Source organism: Marmota monax, unplaced genomic scaffold (assembly GCF_021218885.2).
Source record: "Marmota monax isolate L192 unplaced genomic scaffold, Marmota_monax_Labrador192_F-V1.1 WCK01_AAM20220418_F8-fsc00030, whole genome shotgun sequence".
Taxonomy (NCBI): Eukaryota; Metazoa; Chordata; class Mammalia; order Rodentia; family Sciuridae; genus Marmota; species Marmota monax.
This window is the reverse complement of record NW_026691988.1, coordinates 252,828-269,363: the sequence shown is the minus strand read 5'-3', so window position 1 is coordinate 269,363 and position 16,536 is coordinate 252,828. Positions and strand designations below refer to the sequence as shown.

The window sequence follows — 16,536 nt, the reverse complement described above, 5'->3', positions numbered from 1 at the left end:
TGGGTGCCCAGCCAGGACTACATAGGGGCAGAAGCTGTAGAGATTAGCCCAAGGCTGAGAGGGCTTACCAGGAACAACTCCTAATCCCTCTCAGGTTTTTTTTTTTTTTTTTCCAAAACCCAGGACTCAAATAAAAGACTACCTATAGAACTGATCTACAGTAGGAATCAGCTGTAGCTGTGAAAGCTGTGGCTGGGAGTGCCCCCGAAAACACAGTAACCCTAGGAGTGCCAGGTGATCAATGGTCACTTCCCGGGACCCATAGGTTGTTTAGTTGGACTGGAGACAGGGGTCTTTACCTGGAATGTCTGGTGATGGGTGCAGAGAAGGTGTTAGGCAGAATGGAGGGCCTGTTACCATGATGGAATTCAGATTGGGGCCCAGGGACACTCAGTGACCCTCGAAGAGGGGAGCAGGCACACCAGGGAGCCCAATCTCAGATTTCGGCACCAATGAAAGGAAAGTGAGGAACCGGGAGACCGGTGAGCAAGAAATGGAAGATAGAGACCAGGCAGAGATACACACAACAGTTTATTTGTCAGAGCTGACAAATAAAGGCACATCTCTCCATAGATGAGAGAGGCAATACAGGCTTGGGTTCTGTGACTTTTATGGGCAGGGTCAAGGAATAGAGCTGGGTGGGTCCTAATGCAGGTGGTTAAGGATTGGGTTGGTATGAAGGAGTGGTGAGCCTTTCTCAGAAATGCCCTTGGGCAGAAAAGCAAAATTTTTCTTAAAATGGCAGCTGTCCAGATGGCCATCCAGATGCTAAGCAAGGACCTTACAACTACCAGTTGAAAATAATTTCCCCTCAAAATTTTGAAAGCTTTGCTGCCTTATATCCTACCTTCCAGTATTACCTTTGAGAGGTTATCCATCGCATCCTGAAGTTTCACAATAACGTGCTTGTGGTGGTTTGGTTCTTTCATTAGGATGCTAGTTTTCAATCTGGAAAATATAGGTTCATCATTTCTGAAATGTTTTACCTGATGATGTCTTTTCCACTATATTTTGTCTTCTCTTTCTCTTCAACTTCTAATCTCACATGAAAGCCCAGTTTCTATGCCTCTTTCTCTTTTAAAACCTTCAGTGAAAATTCCTTAATTACAGTTTCAGTTGCGTTAGTGAATTTTAATTTCAGCTAGCATGTTTTCAATTTCCAAGTGTTATTTCTTACATCAATTTGTAAATGCTACCCGATCTCACTTAAAGGATGCAATATCTTATCTCTGGGAAAATATTGAAAATATTTTACATTTTCTTTAAATTTTCTATTGCCATCTATATTTTATCTCTCTCCGTCAATCATCCATATATTTTTTTTAAGTTTGGTCTATGATTATTAAAGGTTTTCATCAAATGCTTGGTGAGTATTTGTCATTAGTTCATATTTACATGTAAGGCAATATTCATTTTAAGTTTATAAGCAAGACACTATTTCTATACAAGCTTATGAACTGTAGGTCCTCTTTCACTGGGGTATTCCCACAGTCAGGTTCTGCTAGTCTTTCCTCTGGAAGATACTTAGTTGCTCAGGTGATGAATCTTTCCTATATCTTGTGGGCATTATTAAATTATTGAATGTAAGTGGTGTGGCAGCTACTGTCTCACTGCTCTCCTTAAAGATTTAGACTTACCCTCTTTGTTTTCAGAATCTTGCTTCTCTCCTACTCAGTCAGGTCTAGTTTCTGACTTACAGTATTTCCTGCAGAGAGGAAGGTGGGGGGTGATCACCTATCCTCTTCAGATTAAAGATGTGGGCTGTACTATTCCTCAGACATTCGTATAAACTCCTTTTTTTAATGCCCTATCTTAATTTCATTATTTACAGGGGTCTTATGTGTCCAGTTCTTGAAGTCTTCTACATGATCATTCTTTCATCTAATTGGTCTTCATTTAGGATAAAGAAGACAGATATCTTTTAGATGCTTCAAACTAACTCCTTCTTTCTTTCTCACTCTCTCTCTCTTTTATCCTGTTGTGCTCTTGTGGTGAATTTTAAGGATAAAAGTTTTGGCAAGGTGTATATTTCACCCATAAACTTTACAACTTACTTAGTTTAGTTCTAGCCCAGAGTTTTGCCTGAACCTACTAATAATCTTTTAAAGGCTTGGTTGCTATTGCTGACAAATGTTAAATATAATTTCTAAACTTAATATTTTTTAGTACTGTAACTAAAAGCTCTGTCCCTGCCTCCAATGCCAATCAATGCCACTTAATAATGAGGACACAGTTTTGAGAAAAAGAAAAAAAAAGGTTTATTACTTTGCTAGCCAAGAAAAAACACAGGGGACTCCTGTCCCAAAGGCTGAGACTCTCCCAATCAGGAGGGACTTGGGCAGGGCGGGCACCCAGATGCCTGTCAGGATTATCTTGTTAATTTGGGAGAAATGCACTTCCCAGATCATTAGCAGTCATCTCCTTCTTGTAGTGGGTGTGTTCAAGGGCAATTAACTAGGAGAAGAAAAGGTAACATTGTTTCCCCAATTTTGTTAGGGAGGGGGAAAAGGGAGGAGAGAGGAAAAACATTTTTTTTAAATAAGCCTTAGAGCAACGAGGGCTACATCCAGAAGGTGTAGGGACCACTGTTACAGTAAAACATAATTTTCAGTAATTTATAAAAATAAAGGAAATTTTTTATTTTAATTGTTTTTAGCTTTTAGTGATTGAGATGTAGTAAATGTTCAATGAGTATTCAGTAAACCAAGTACATGGATGAGTAAATAAACTAAAATTCTGTTTGTGCATATATATTTATGTTGAACAGTACAAAGCTCCTATTTAAGAAACAAGATATTTTCTCACTCATCATGTCCAGATTTGATTTATTATTATACATACTTATGATTTCAATAGCTAAGCATAATGTTAACTTCATGGATCCCAAATTAATATCAATTTTTTATAACAGTTTGAATTTTTACTAGTGATACTTTTCCTAATGCATCCATGAACATACTGTGATGACATGAAATTCAGAACCATAAGGTACATAAGTAAGCTCCCATTTTGTTTCTTTCTTTTAGACTGCACACTTACTGCTAACAGAAATATGTGTGTAATTGTTTTTTCACTTCCAAATATTAATATTGTATTTGTCAGGGTTCTTCAGAGAAATTTACATACAAATCTACATAATATTATATATAAAGAACATTATTTATTATATACAATGTTGCTTATTTTAAAGAATTGGATCATGTAGTTATGGGAGTTGGTAAGTTCTAAATTTATCTGACAGGAAAGTAGGCTAATGATTTGGTCATGAATTAATGCTATATCCTTGAAGCAGAATTTCCTTTTTTTCAGGTGACCTCAGTTTTGACTGTTAACCTTGAACTGATGGATGAGGTTCACCTGCATTGTAGAGGGTAACATTCTTTCTTTAAAGGTTACTGATTTTAGATATTAACTACATCTATAAATTGCCTTCACACCAGCACCTAGACTAGTGTTTAATTAAGTAACTAGGTATTATAGCTTAGTCAAGCTTAGAAATAAAACTAACCATCACAAATATCAATGGAAAATATATTGAAGTACATAACCTAGTGGAAAAAATGCTTAAGTTCAACTTAGCATTTAAAACCCAATGAAAATGTGAAAGGCAGTGTAGTGTTATAGTGACGTATATCAAAAGCAAGTACAGGGGTTGGGGATTTAGCTCAGTGGCAGAGCACTTCCCTAGCACACCCAAGGCCCCGAGTTTGGTCCTCTGCCCTGGAAAAAGAAAAAAAAAGTATATTCATTTTATATGACTCCTGATTTCTCTAAAAAAACTTTCTCTCTTCAAAAATATGAATAGCAGAAGAGCCAGAGGAGACCATATAAAATGGAAATTCATAGTATAGCTTCTCTTAAGTTGAAATGAAAGTGAATAAATGGAAAAAAATAATTCACAGAATATCACTAAGAAAATGTATATAAAATAGATTAACTATAAAATAAATTTTAGTTTAAAAGTTTGGAACAATGCAGAACTCAGAAATTATTAGGAAGTCTAATAACTTCCATGTGATAAAAATATGCAATACAAAAATAAAAAAAAAAAAAAACCTGATGGAATACATAAGAAATCAGGATGAAGTTTATAATACCTTTTCTTTTTGGAGGTACCAGGGATTCAATCTAGGGATACTTAACCACTGAGCCACATCCCAGCACTTTTTATTTTTTATTTTGAGACAAGTTCTCTCTATGTTGCTTAGGGCATTGTTACATTGCTGAGGCTGGCTTTGAACTTGCAATCCTCCTGCCTCAGCCACTGGGATTACAAGTATGGGCCCCTGCACTGAGCCAAATGTATAATACTTTTGAGAAAAATAAGTAGCTAGTCTTGGAAAAGTAACTGACAAATCTGACTGAAACTGGATTTTCAGCTCTGCAGCTGTAGTGTAGCTAGTGCTGTAGCAGACCAACTGCATTGCCTTCTGGGTTCTTACCTCATGAATTTGTAGAATGAAATTCACAGGAGTGGAAGAGGAAGTGTAAAAGAATAGGATTTTTCAAGTGAGGAGGTAAAAGACAGAGCTCCTGCAGGGTAAGTGGAGACCCAATGGTGGTTGCCAAGTAAGTGTAATATCTAGGGGCTTATATAGTTACTGGGAAGGGACATTGATCAATATCTATGCTAATCAAGTATTGGAAAAGTACCAATGTTATTGTTCAAAATCTGTGGTAAATAGGTATTAGAAAAGTACCAATACTGTTGGTCAAAATTATGCTAAACATGTAATGGAAAAGTGTGAAGGTTGTTAGTTAGCCCTTGGGTCTCTGGTTTTCACTCAGATCTGAATAGCTTCCCTTTTCCCATTTCTCTTTTTCCTCCTCCCTAGGACAAAGGAGTTGACTGGAATGTTTGGAAGGTTTCTACAGGTTAACTTCATGGACTGGCTTTATATTAAAAAAAAAAAAAGGCTTAATTGGGACCCACTACCTATTCTGTCTTACAACTTAAAAAAACAAAAATCTGCAACTACTAGATTCTCATGAATACTATTAAATAATAATGTAAGAGAGACCAGAGTTGGGAGAAGAGAGGGCTAAAATTTATAAAAGTTGTTTAGAAAAAAAAGTACGTAGAAATAATCATCATGCCTTCAAGATTTGTATGAAAATGCCTTTGCAGATTTCCAGTTTTATACTAATTTAGGCTCAATAGTGAAGAATAGACCCTCTTGTGCTGAGTTGGGACTGAGATATCCTATGAGTGAATATAACCTATTCAAGGAAACCAACTGCTTAACAGGAAGTTTAAAATAACTCCTCTATTTTCTTTTCAAAGATAATTTTTAGTGGGATTTTCAAAACTCAAACTTAGCTAAGAGTTGCAATGAAGAAGAGCCCCACATTATGGTTAACACTTGTCCACAGTGTGAAGGGACTTCCCCTGAAGAACGAGCAGAAAGATACAGTTTAGTGAAATGACTCAGCAGAATAAGGGGGAAAGCAATGGTACCTTGTTAGAGTGGATGGAATGGAAATAATTGTTCTCAGGTGCTCTCTTTAGAGAACCAGAAAACAAACCCTGTCCAGACAGTTGATGTCCTCCCACCCCAAGGAGATTCTGGAAGTCTAAATTAAGGTTCTATAATTGTACTTTGCTTTTCTTTCAGTTTATTTTAAAACTGGAAAATATGTAATAAATTCCTTCCTGAATGTCTCACCATCTGAGTTGCAACTTCTTATCTCTATCACTGGAGTCAAAGAGAATTTTTTTGGAAAATTTTCTAATTTAGCTTATATTCCCTATGTATCCTTTTTGTGGAGAGATTATATTTTTCCAATTGTAAAATGGTACATGATTGATTGCTTTAAAAATTCATAACACACACACACACACATACACACACACACACACTAGAACTACACATACCAAAATGTAAGTAGTGGTAATCTAAAATTTTAATCAATTTATTAAAGATTATTATTTACCCATTTTACTTTTTAATTATTTTTATAGGAGAGTGTAACTTACCATTTCTTAACAAAAACAGAACAAAAAGTGTGTTGGTTTCTTTATTCTTCTCGAGGTGAGTTCCCTAGATATAATAATATTTTCCACAAAAATTAAATGTATTATAGTTTAAAATCAAAGCCTATTAATTATGCCATTTAAAACAAAAAACCAACCAAACAAACAAAAAAACTCTTGTATTTTAATTGTTGCCCTAGAGTTTGTAATGCACATTTATTAATCTAAATCCATTTTCAAACAACACAAATAATTTCATGGGTAGTGAGTGTACTTTAGGATAAAATATTCCCAATTTTTTTCTTTAATAACACTGTTGTTTTTCTCTTCACTTATTGAGCTGTAATTATCCAGTATAGTGGTGTTGTTATTATTTTTAACAAGAAATTACCTGTTAGATCAATTAAAAATGAAACAATAAAATATCTTATTTTTTCTTCATTTATTTCTCTCTAACCCTATTCCTTTCTTTATGTACATCTGAGTGTCTGAACTAACCTTTTTTTTTTTTCTTTTCCTTGAACGGATTGTCTATTGTTAACATTCTCTGAATTGTTGCTTGAGAAATTCTTTATGTCTCCTTTGTATTTTGAAAGATAATTTAGCTGGATAAAATTCTAAATATTGTTTCTTTTTTCTTTCAACACTTGAAGTCTGTCACTCTATTCTTCTAGCTACATGATTTCTGGAGATAATTCCAATGTGTATCTTATACTCGTTCCTCTTTAAGTAAGATATTTTACCTTCTCTGGCTTCAAGTTTTCTCTTCGTTTTTGGTTTTATGTGGTTTCAAATATAACTTTTTTGGGGGACAGATACCAGGGGTTGAACCAAGGGGCACTTAACCACTGAATCACATTCCCAATCCTTTTTTATTTTGAGACAGGGTCTCACTAAGTTGCTTAAGGCTTTGCTAAATTGCTGAGGCTGGCTTTAAAACGTTGTGATCCTCCTGCCTCCACCTCAGAGTTGCTGGGATTATAGGTGTGTGCCACTGTATGAGGTTGGAATACAATTTTTCTATGTGTAGAGTTTTTTTGTACTTAATTGTGCTTAATGTTTTCTGTGCTCCATTAATTTTAAAAAATTCTTAGTCTTATTAAAAAATTTCAACTCTTCCTTTTCCTCTTCCTTCTCTTTCTAATACATCCACAATGCATTTATTACATCTTTTGTAATTGTTACACAATTCTTGAATATTTTTAAAGTTTTTTTTTCTTCCTTTTATGTTCTTTCCTTCCTTCTTTCTTTTTTTTTTTTTTTTTTTCAGAGAAAAGGTTTATTTTTATTAGTGGATTCAGAGGTTCAATCCATGGTTGTCTGACTCTGAATCTCTAGGCTGGAGGTTAGGCAAACATCACTGTGGAAGGGTATGAAGAAAAGCAGCTCAGGATATGGTAACCAGGAAGCAAAGAGAGAGCTTGATCCTTTTTCTTTTTCTTTTCAATTTAGAAAGTTTCCTTTGTTATATCTTTAAGGTCATTGATTCTTTCCTTGGCAGTGTCTAGTTTATTGAATAATCCATCAGAATCATTTTTATTTCTATTCTTATGTTTTTAATTTCTATCACTTCTTTGAAGCACTGTTTTTTCTTTAGAGGCAGGGTCTTGCTATGTGGTCCAGGCTGGCCTTGAACTTTCTATCCTTCTGCCCCAGGAGCCTCCTCAGTAGCTGGGATTACAAATGTGTGCCATCACACTCGGCTATTATCATTTCTTTTTTTCTTTTTCTTTTATAGAGTTTTCATCTCTCTACTTACACTACCCATTTTTTTCTTCTTTAGTGTCCCATTTTTATCATAATAGTCTTTAGCATATTAATCATATATTAAATCTGTTATATATCTGAAATTGGTTTTGATATCTTCTCTGTTTCTTCAGACTGTGACTTTTGCCTTTTAATATACCTTGTAATTTAATTTAATTAATTAATTTATTTTTGTGGAAAGTCAGACAAGCAGGATGATTCAGGTATTCAGGTGGAAGAAACTAATTTAAACAACCTTTCAGAGTGAAGTTTTATGATTATCTGACTAGGAGTTAGGCTCTTTTTACAATTTACTATAGCTATAGGTGTGAGAGACTAAAATTTCTTAGTGTCTTGTTTTGAATCTCCCTTGTTGTATTTCCTTAAACACTCCTTCTTAAATAGGCTCTTGAATGTCATTCTTTCAATTGGAAATACACTGTTAATACACAGAAACCCTGTTGATGTGGCCATCAATTTTGGGAGGAGCATCCTATAATCTTATAATTAGGTTCCAGTGATTTAATGAGCCTGCACATCTAGAATGTGACCTTTATAAGTTATTCTTAGTATTTTTTCTCTCCATTACCAGGGGCAAAGTGGCTAGCAGGGGCTGGAGTTGGGTTTTCCCCTCCCCTTGTAGGAGTATAGAGGAGGCTGAAGTTAGGTATTTCTTTCTCCATACAGAGGTTGGAGGTAGCTGAGGTTGGCTGATTCCTTTCTCCCATGTTGGTTAGGTTCTGGTAAAATTCTATAAGCTGGTTAGGCTGTGGTAAAGTAGTATTTTTTGAGGAAAGTTTTTTTTTTTTTCTTTTTTCTTTTAAAGGAGATCAGAGTGCTTTGGGTGTTTTAGAATGGTTGTATTTCCCCTCACCCTACCAAAAGCACAGGGGAGGGGATTTTTCTTCAGTCTTCACCCTGAGAACTTGGTGGGTCTCCTGGAAGTAAGACTCAGGGAAGTGTGGGAGGTCCTCCTAAGCATGGCTCACACTGCTTTTGATCTCTCAAGCAAATATACACTTAACTTCTAGCAGTTAGTCGGTTATCCTTTATGTGTTACTAGTTGCTGGGCTCCAGCAGTGGTTTCTGCTCCCAGTTGGGTGAGACTCTCTGTGTTCATCTACTGTCTAGTTTGGGGGGTTGGGGTTGTCCTGTGACTTCAGTTTTCTGAAGGACCTGAGAAGATTGTGGATTTTGACTGCATGTGCTCTTGCCTTGTAGTGAATCTTCTTTTTAGGGACATACAACATGACTTTTTCTAATGTTTTCTTTCTTTTTTTTTTTTTTTTTTTTTCTGAAAAATAAAACCTTGGGTGAAAAAGACTTTACTCTGCCCCTATTTCAGTCCTTAATAGCTCTATTATTTTGTAGAAATTCAACAATATAACTATTTATTGAATAGGTTACTAAGTAAGATAAAATATAATATTAAAGATATGTTTTAAATGAAATATGCAAATATGCTATGATGTATAGCAGGAGTTTTTAACAGTGGAAACCTTTTTCTCCTCAATGGAATTCATACTGTTTACCAGATCATTTCTTTCAACTCTCACTTGAGTGTGTTGTGCTGACAATTTTTAAAAATTCATTAAATTCATATATTTAATATCTACTATGGCCAGGCACCATTCTAGACAATGATATACTGATAAACAAAACAAAGACTTCTGCCCCTGGGGAACACATGTTCCAATTTAGTAAACAAATAATAGGCAATGTCATAATAAATAAGCAAGTTATATGGAATAATTGAAGGTGCATGGTAACATGGTAAACAATAGTCCTACAAAGGGCAGGATGTTTGTGTTTTTAAATAGACTATTAAGAGTAGGTCTTAAGGGGCTGGGATTGTGGCTCAGAGGTAGAGTGCTTACCCAGCATGCATGAGGCTCTGAGTTCAATCCTCAGCACCACATTAAAAAAGAAATAAATAAAATAAAGGTTTTGTGTCAACCTACAACTAAAAAAGAAATGTTAAAAAAAATAGTAGGTCTCCAAATGAATCCCACTATTATGTATAACTGCAATGCACTAAAAAAAAAAAGAAAGAAAGTAGGTCTGATTGACAAGATGATATTTAAGCAGATTTGAAGAGAAAATGGAGCTGGCCATGAACATATTTGGCTGAAGGATGTAGCAGACAGAGGCAACAGGCCACGTAAAAATCTGATTAATAGCAAGGAAGTAAGAAAGAGAGCAGTGAGGTAGAGTGAGGCAACATAGTAGCAAATGCAATCCAAGTGGCCAGGTAAGGACATTGGCTTTTATTATAAGTGAAGTAATTGACATGTGGGTCTAACAATGGATATTATGACAGACAAAATATTCTTTTTATTATTTTGAGATGGAGTCTTGCTATGTGATTAAGGCTGGCTTTGAACTTGGGATCCTCTGGCTTCAGTCTCCCAGAGTAGAAACAATTGATTAGCATTTAAAAAGACTCTCTAGTCACTCTTTTGAGATCTCACTGTAAGGGGACTGTTGAGTAAATCTTTGCAATAAAGCAAGTCAGAAATAATGTGGTATTGTTTTGTTAGCTTTTTCACTGTGGTGACTAAAGGACCTGGCCAGAACAATTGTAGAGGAGAAAATGTTTATTTGAGGGCTCACAGTTTCAGAGGTCTTAGTGCATAGATGGCTCCATTTCCTCAGGGCTCGAGGTAAAGCAGAACATCATGGCAGAAGATTGTGGCAGAGGGAAGAAGCTCACTTGATGATCAGTAAGCAGAGAGAGTGAGAGACTTCATTCTCCAGATACAAAATATATACCCCATACCACGCCCCCAATGGACTGATTCCACCGGCCACACCCCACCTGCCTCCAATCTCCACTCAATTAATCCCATTAGGGATTAATTCACTGATTAAGTTAAGGCTAGAACCCAATCATTTCTCCTCCAAAGCTTCTTTCATTGTCTTGCACATGAGCTTTTGGGGAACACCTCACATCTAAACCATAACAGGTATAGACCAGGGTAGAGCAGATGTAAGGGGCTACAGATGTTAGAAAAAGAGGAAATTTAAAGATATCCCTAAGATTTATGAACTGAAGAAGGAGAAAAGAATTCCCAATAACTAATATAGAGAAAGTACCAGATAGTCAATTTTTTTGTGTGTGTGCGTTGGTAGGGGAGATCAGATTTCAGTCAGGGTGCACTAATTTTGAGACATCTACTACATGTCCAAGTGAAGATCTTAAATAGAAGATCTTGGGATTCAAGAGAATGATTTGATTAGAGCTATACTTTGCGGAGTCAAAAGAATATAGATGATATTTAAAAAGATGAGATTCTATAAAATTACTGTAGGTGTAAGTGTAGGAAGAGAAAGGAAAAGAATAAAGACATACTAAATGGCGTGTGTGTGAGTGGTGCATGGGTGGTATGGAAAGAGAAGAAACTAGAAAAAAAACCTGAGAAAAATCACAAGTACGATAACAGGGAAATATGTCAAAAAGAGGGAGTCAAATCTACTTTGTCAAATGCTATTAATAGGTGATGTGACATAAAATATGTACCATTACTTATTTGTGTAGGAACAGAAGTTTTGCAGATAGGTCAGTTATTGGATACAGAAACCAAGTTCAGATACTTTGTCCTGGGGGCATTTTCTGGCATCAGTAAAATCATGCAAAGGTAATAAGGGAACTCAAGGCACACAGCTCCCACTGAGCATAGCTACTTTGGGATCTAGCTTGCATCAGGGCCTGCATGATCTGACAAACTAATTGAGAAATCCTGGAAAGTCCTGGATGGCATTTATTCTGCTATTCTCTAGATGTTCCCTGCACTTGAGGAATCTTGAGCCTATGATGCCCATCAGCTTTAAAATTCTTACACCTAGTTCATTTTGATCCAAATAACAAAATTTTAGTTACTAAAATTGCTGTAGTGTTCAGGGGAACCTGTGATGACAATCCCAAAAGTCAAAGGATACAAAATTTTATACAATGAACTGATTAAGGGAAGAAATGCTTCCCAGCCTTCCCCTTCCTTTCTAAAAATAAAAGAATATTTACCATTTTTATAGAACTTCAGTCTATAGACGACCATAAATTTTTATTTTTTCTTCTCAAAAAAATAAAACAATACCTTTTTACATTGTCTTCACAAACTATTAATCAGACCATATAACACAAATGACAGAGTGTTTTCAGATACTTATAAACAGTTAATATTATAAAAGGTAATAACAAGTAATGTTTATAAGAGAAAATAGTTTCTTTTAAGTTTTCCAAGTTGTTCATTTTCTACAACATTTAAGGAAGAAAGAATATTGAAAGACAGTATTGGTTGATTAAAATGCTATGAAACTTGTGTTAGAAAATTGTCAAGAAAACAACCTATTACAAAATCTTGCTAATACTAACACATAACTTTATTTTTAATTCAAGTCTGTTACAGTGATACTATGTGGGTAGTACATGAAGAACAGATAAATAATTTTTTGATGCTATTTTAAGCATCTCTGTAGTCTCAAAAAAGACTTCTTGGAAAGAACACAGAAACTCATTTTTCCTAGTGACACATTGATAAGTAAGCACCTACCAGTAAACCTAGGGCTCCTAAGTGTTCCCCTGACTGTGACCCATCTGTACCACCCTTTTTCTATCCAGGTATAATATAGCACTGGTAGAAAAAGAAATTAACTCTGGAATTGGAAAAAGATTGCATCTTGATATCCATTTCCATATATTAATCTTAAGTACCTTATAATTCATGATTTTTCAATGTTATCTTAGTCCCAAGGATAGAATTTTATTTAAAGAATGTATGTCTTGGGCCTTATATGTGAAGGAGTTTACTGGAAGTACTAAAACTTTCTTCTTTAATATTTTTACATATAAAGTTTGAACCTCAAGAACATGCCTTAAATCAAATACATTATATTCACCCATATACATTATATGCATATTCACACACATCTATATCGTTGGGTTATGTGTCATAAAACTTTAAGTATAAACATAGCAGTGATTAACACTAGAATCAGGAAAATGGTTACCCACAGGTAGCATTGAGGAAGACGTGATTCTGATGAGGTTATAGGGTGCCAAGAAATTGATTAATGTTTGTTTCTTAAGCTGAACCTAGGTTTTCAGGTGTTAGTTTTATATTCGATTTCTTTCATGTTAAAAGTTTTAAAAAAATAAGTCCACACATAAGTTATATTATAATCCTTTTAATTCTTATTTCTTCTAAATGAATTTGATCTATGACGCTAGGAGAGTGACTTCTGATAAACATTTTTATGTACAAATTATTTTTTCTTTTCAGTTCGAAAAGATATAGTCCGACTTCTCCCCAGTTTAGATGTTGAAGTCAAAGATATTACTGACTCTTATGATACAAACTGGTTTCTTCAGCTGTTATCTACAGAAGATCTGTTTGAAATGACCAGCAAAGAGTTTCCTATAGTGGCTGAAGTCATAGAAGCACCTCAAGGAAATCAGCTGTCCAGAAGTGTTTTAAAGCCTGGAAAAACCATCGTGATCCACAAAAAGTACCAGGCTTCAAGGATCTTAGCTTCGGAAATCAGAAGCAATTTTCCTAAGAGACACTTTTTGATCCCCACTAGCTACAAAGGCAAATTCAAGCGGCGACCTCGGGAGTTCCCGACTGCCTATGACCTAGAGATAGCTAAGAGTGAAAAGGAGCCTCTGCACGTGGTGGCCACCAAAGCCTTTCATCCTCCTCATGAGGAGCTGTCCTCTGTATTCATTGGGGACCAGTTTCTAGTGCATCATTCAGAGACAACTGAAGTTCTCTGTGAGGGAATAAAAAAAGTGGTGAACGTTCTGGCCTGTGAAAAGATCCTCAAAAAGTCCTATGAGGCAGCCCTACTCCCTCTGTACATGGAAGGAGGTTTCGTAGAGGTGATTCATGACAAGAAACAGTACCAGATTTCTGAGCTCTGTAAACAGTTCCGTTTGCCCTTCAATGTGAAGGTGTCTGTGAGAGATCTTTCCATCGAAGAGGACATTTTGGCAGCTACCCCGGGACTACAGCTAGAGGAAGGTATCACAGACTCTTATCTACTCATCAGTGACTTTGCCAACCCCAAGGAATGTTGGGAAATTCCTGTTGGTCGCTTGAATATAACTGTTCAGTTAGTTAGGAATTTGTCTAGGGACACAGGACCACTTTTAGTCAGGGCTCTGGTGGAAGAGATTACTGAAGAACAATATTATATGATGAGGAGATATGAAAGTTCTCTCTTGCACCCCCCACCCCGCCCTCCCAAACATCCTTCAGTGGAGGAGATGAAGTTTACCCTGCTCAATTTAGCAGAAGAAAGGACGGTGGATCTGCCTAAGTCTCCCAAGGTAAGACAGTGATTTTGAAGACTTTTTCTGGAGTGTTTTTCTTGAGGCAAGCAATTTGTTTCAAGTCGGTTTTGAGTTTGCTTTTTGTCTGCTTTTCTTTCTTCCATGCAGTATTTGAAATGAGACTTTCTGATGCACCGTGGATGGATGAACATTAACAGAGGGTAAACTGTTACAGTATTTTGTATTTTCATGCTTAACCAGTAGATGTGGCATGATTCTGTACTGATTAGAACTACCAGGGATAACATTTGGATATGATGGCCCAAATTTCCGTTTCAATGGGTTTTGGCAATTAAGAATGCCTAATAAGTTGCCTCAGAAGCATTTTTTTTTAAGTGCTGTTCATTTTTCCTAGGTAGAATTTTTTGAATACTTCATCCAGGAAATGAGCATACAATAAACTCACTTCTTCTGGGTGGTTATTGGTAACATGCATCTATAACACATGTCTTCATTTTGCTTTATGTGCAGAAAGATATAAAAATATCTTGGCAGAACTGTGTGTGAGAATGTGAGCATCTGCCCACATTTTGCCTATCTTAGAATTGTCATCTTTAACAGTTCTATTGAAATGCAAAATCAATAAAATTACAACAGTACAAGATCATTACAGAATTAACAAGTCTATAACCACTCTGAAGAGTTTGGGTGGTGGTTTAGCTTCATTTCCACTTGAGGTCTTTGCCTGTTGAAAACTGCCTGCTGGCTGCCTGGAATGCACTTGCCCTTACACCAGGATGTGCAGGTTGTTTATAGGGCTGTGGTTCTATGGTGTATGGAAGGAGTGCATTTCACTCTGCCAGATGTTGTGCTAGCAGCTTAGGGAAACAAGGCAATTAGTAAAACAAAGAGAGTTGCCTTGTTTATTCTCTATACTCAGGAAGGATAGTAGCCTTGAGCTTCCAGGCTCATAGATGGATATGAGAATACTTTTAATTCTACTTCTCAAAGATTGCATTTTGATTGTATGCTGTGGAAATTCAGTAAGGATCATCAACCTTATTTTCAGAAAATAAAATAAAATAAATAAAAATAAAACCAACAGAAATTTTCTTTTCTACAAAATACTTTTCAGTCATTAAAAAAATAAATAAAACAAAAACACAGATAATTTTCATTAGTAGGTTGTTACTAATGTGGAGGGTATATCTTAGGCTTCTTCTACTAACATATTTACTACTGAATGGAAAGATATAAATAAAAACATGGAATGCTTTCCTCATTTTTGTTGAGGGGCAGAATAATGACCCACCCACTCAATGATGTATATACTTAAATGTCCAGTCCCTGTGAATATGTTGCATTGTATGGCAAAAGGGACATTGCACATGTGCTTAAAACTTAGGACCTTAAGATGAGGAAATTATCCTCAATTATCCAGTCAGGTCCAACTTAATGACTATAATCCTTAGCAGAACTTTTCCCAGTTGAAGTCAGAATTAGAGGAATACGTGACTCCAGAAGGATGTTCATAGATACTGTTTTGCTGTCTCTGAAGAGGGAGGAAGGGAGCTGTGAACCAGGTTATGCAGATGCCCTTCAACAGCTAGAAAAGACAGGCAAATGGATTCTTCTCAAAAAATCTCCAGAGAGGAATGAATACAGTTGATGACACCTTGGTTTGAGCCAATGGGACCTATGTCAGACTTCTGACCTACAGAACTGTAAGAAGACAATACATTTATGTTACTTAAGCCACCAGGTTTATGGTAATTTACTACAATAATAATAACTTATGTATTATAAAGTACGGAGGAAGAAATAAGTAAAATTCTTGGCAAAATATATATGTCTGTTTATAAGGATTTGTTCTATTGGAAAGAAATTTTTTAAATTGTTGTTCTTGTATGAATTTATTAGCCCATGTGTCCATGGAGAACCAAGGGGTATAGCTCATCTTCAGAATCAATTGGAACCAGGGTCTTGAAAATGACTAGAATGGTCCTTATTTTACTTTACACTTTGATTTTACTTTTCCAGTCTAATTTTGTTCACATGTGACACAACTTCTGGGAGTTTTTGCATCTGATATTTCATGGTTTTATCACTAGAAAAGAATGTCATGTTATTATGTAGCTGGAATTTTAAAGGGAGAAGGATGTTGGATGGATCAAATACCTGTCTCCTGATTTAATAAATTTATTGGGTACCCTTATCAGAAGTAAGATTGATAGGTGTTTTAGTATTAGTATTTGTGTCACTTTAACAGAAAACTACATACTAAGTAATTTTTAAAGAACAAAAAGTTTGCCTTATAGTTCTGAAGTTTGAGAAGTCCAAGATCAAGTTGCCAGTGGGTTTGTTCTTTGGTTTCAAGAAGGCTGTTTCTTGCTGCATCCTCCAGAGAGGAGAAATGTCTTATCTTCATAGAGAGAAGAGCAGAAGAGAGAGAACTCACTCCTGTAGGCCCTTTTTTATAGGGACATTAATTCATCCTTGAAGGCAGAGCTCTCAAGACCTACCTAAGCATCTCCCATTAAGCCCC

At 35.8% G+C, this 16,536-nt stretch overlaps 1 protein-coding gene across 2 annotated transcripts in view; it reads left to right on the top strand.

Annotated features, from left to right (window-relative positions):
• The window catches only part of Themis (thymocyte selection associated), a 218,005-nt gene that overhangs the window by 80,241 nt on the left and 121,228 nt on the right, over positions 1–16,536 (top strand). For both annotated transcript variants that reach the window (XM_058581016.1, XM_046449101.2), the window contains exon 4: positions 13,000–14,048. In XM_058581016.1, coding sequence (XP_058436999.1) covers positions 13,000–14,048 — 1,049 coding nt within the window. The remainder of the gene's footprint in view (positions 1–12,999; positions 14,049–16,536) is intronic.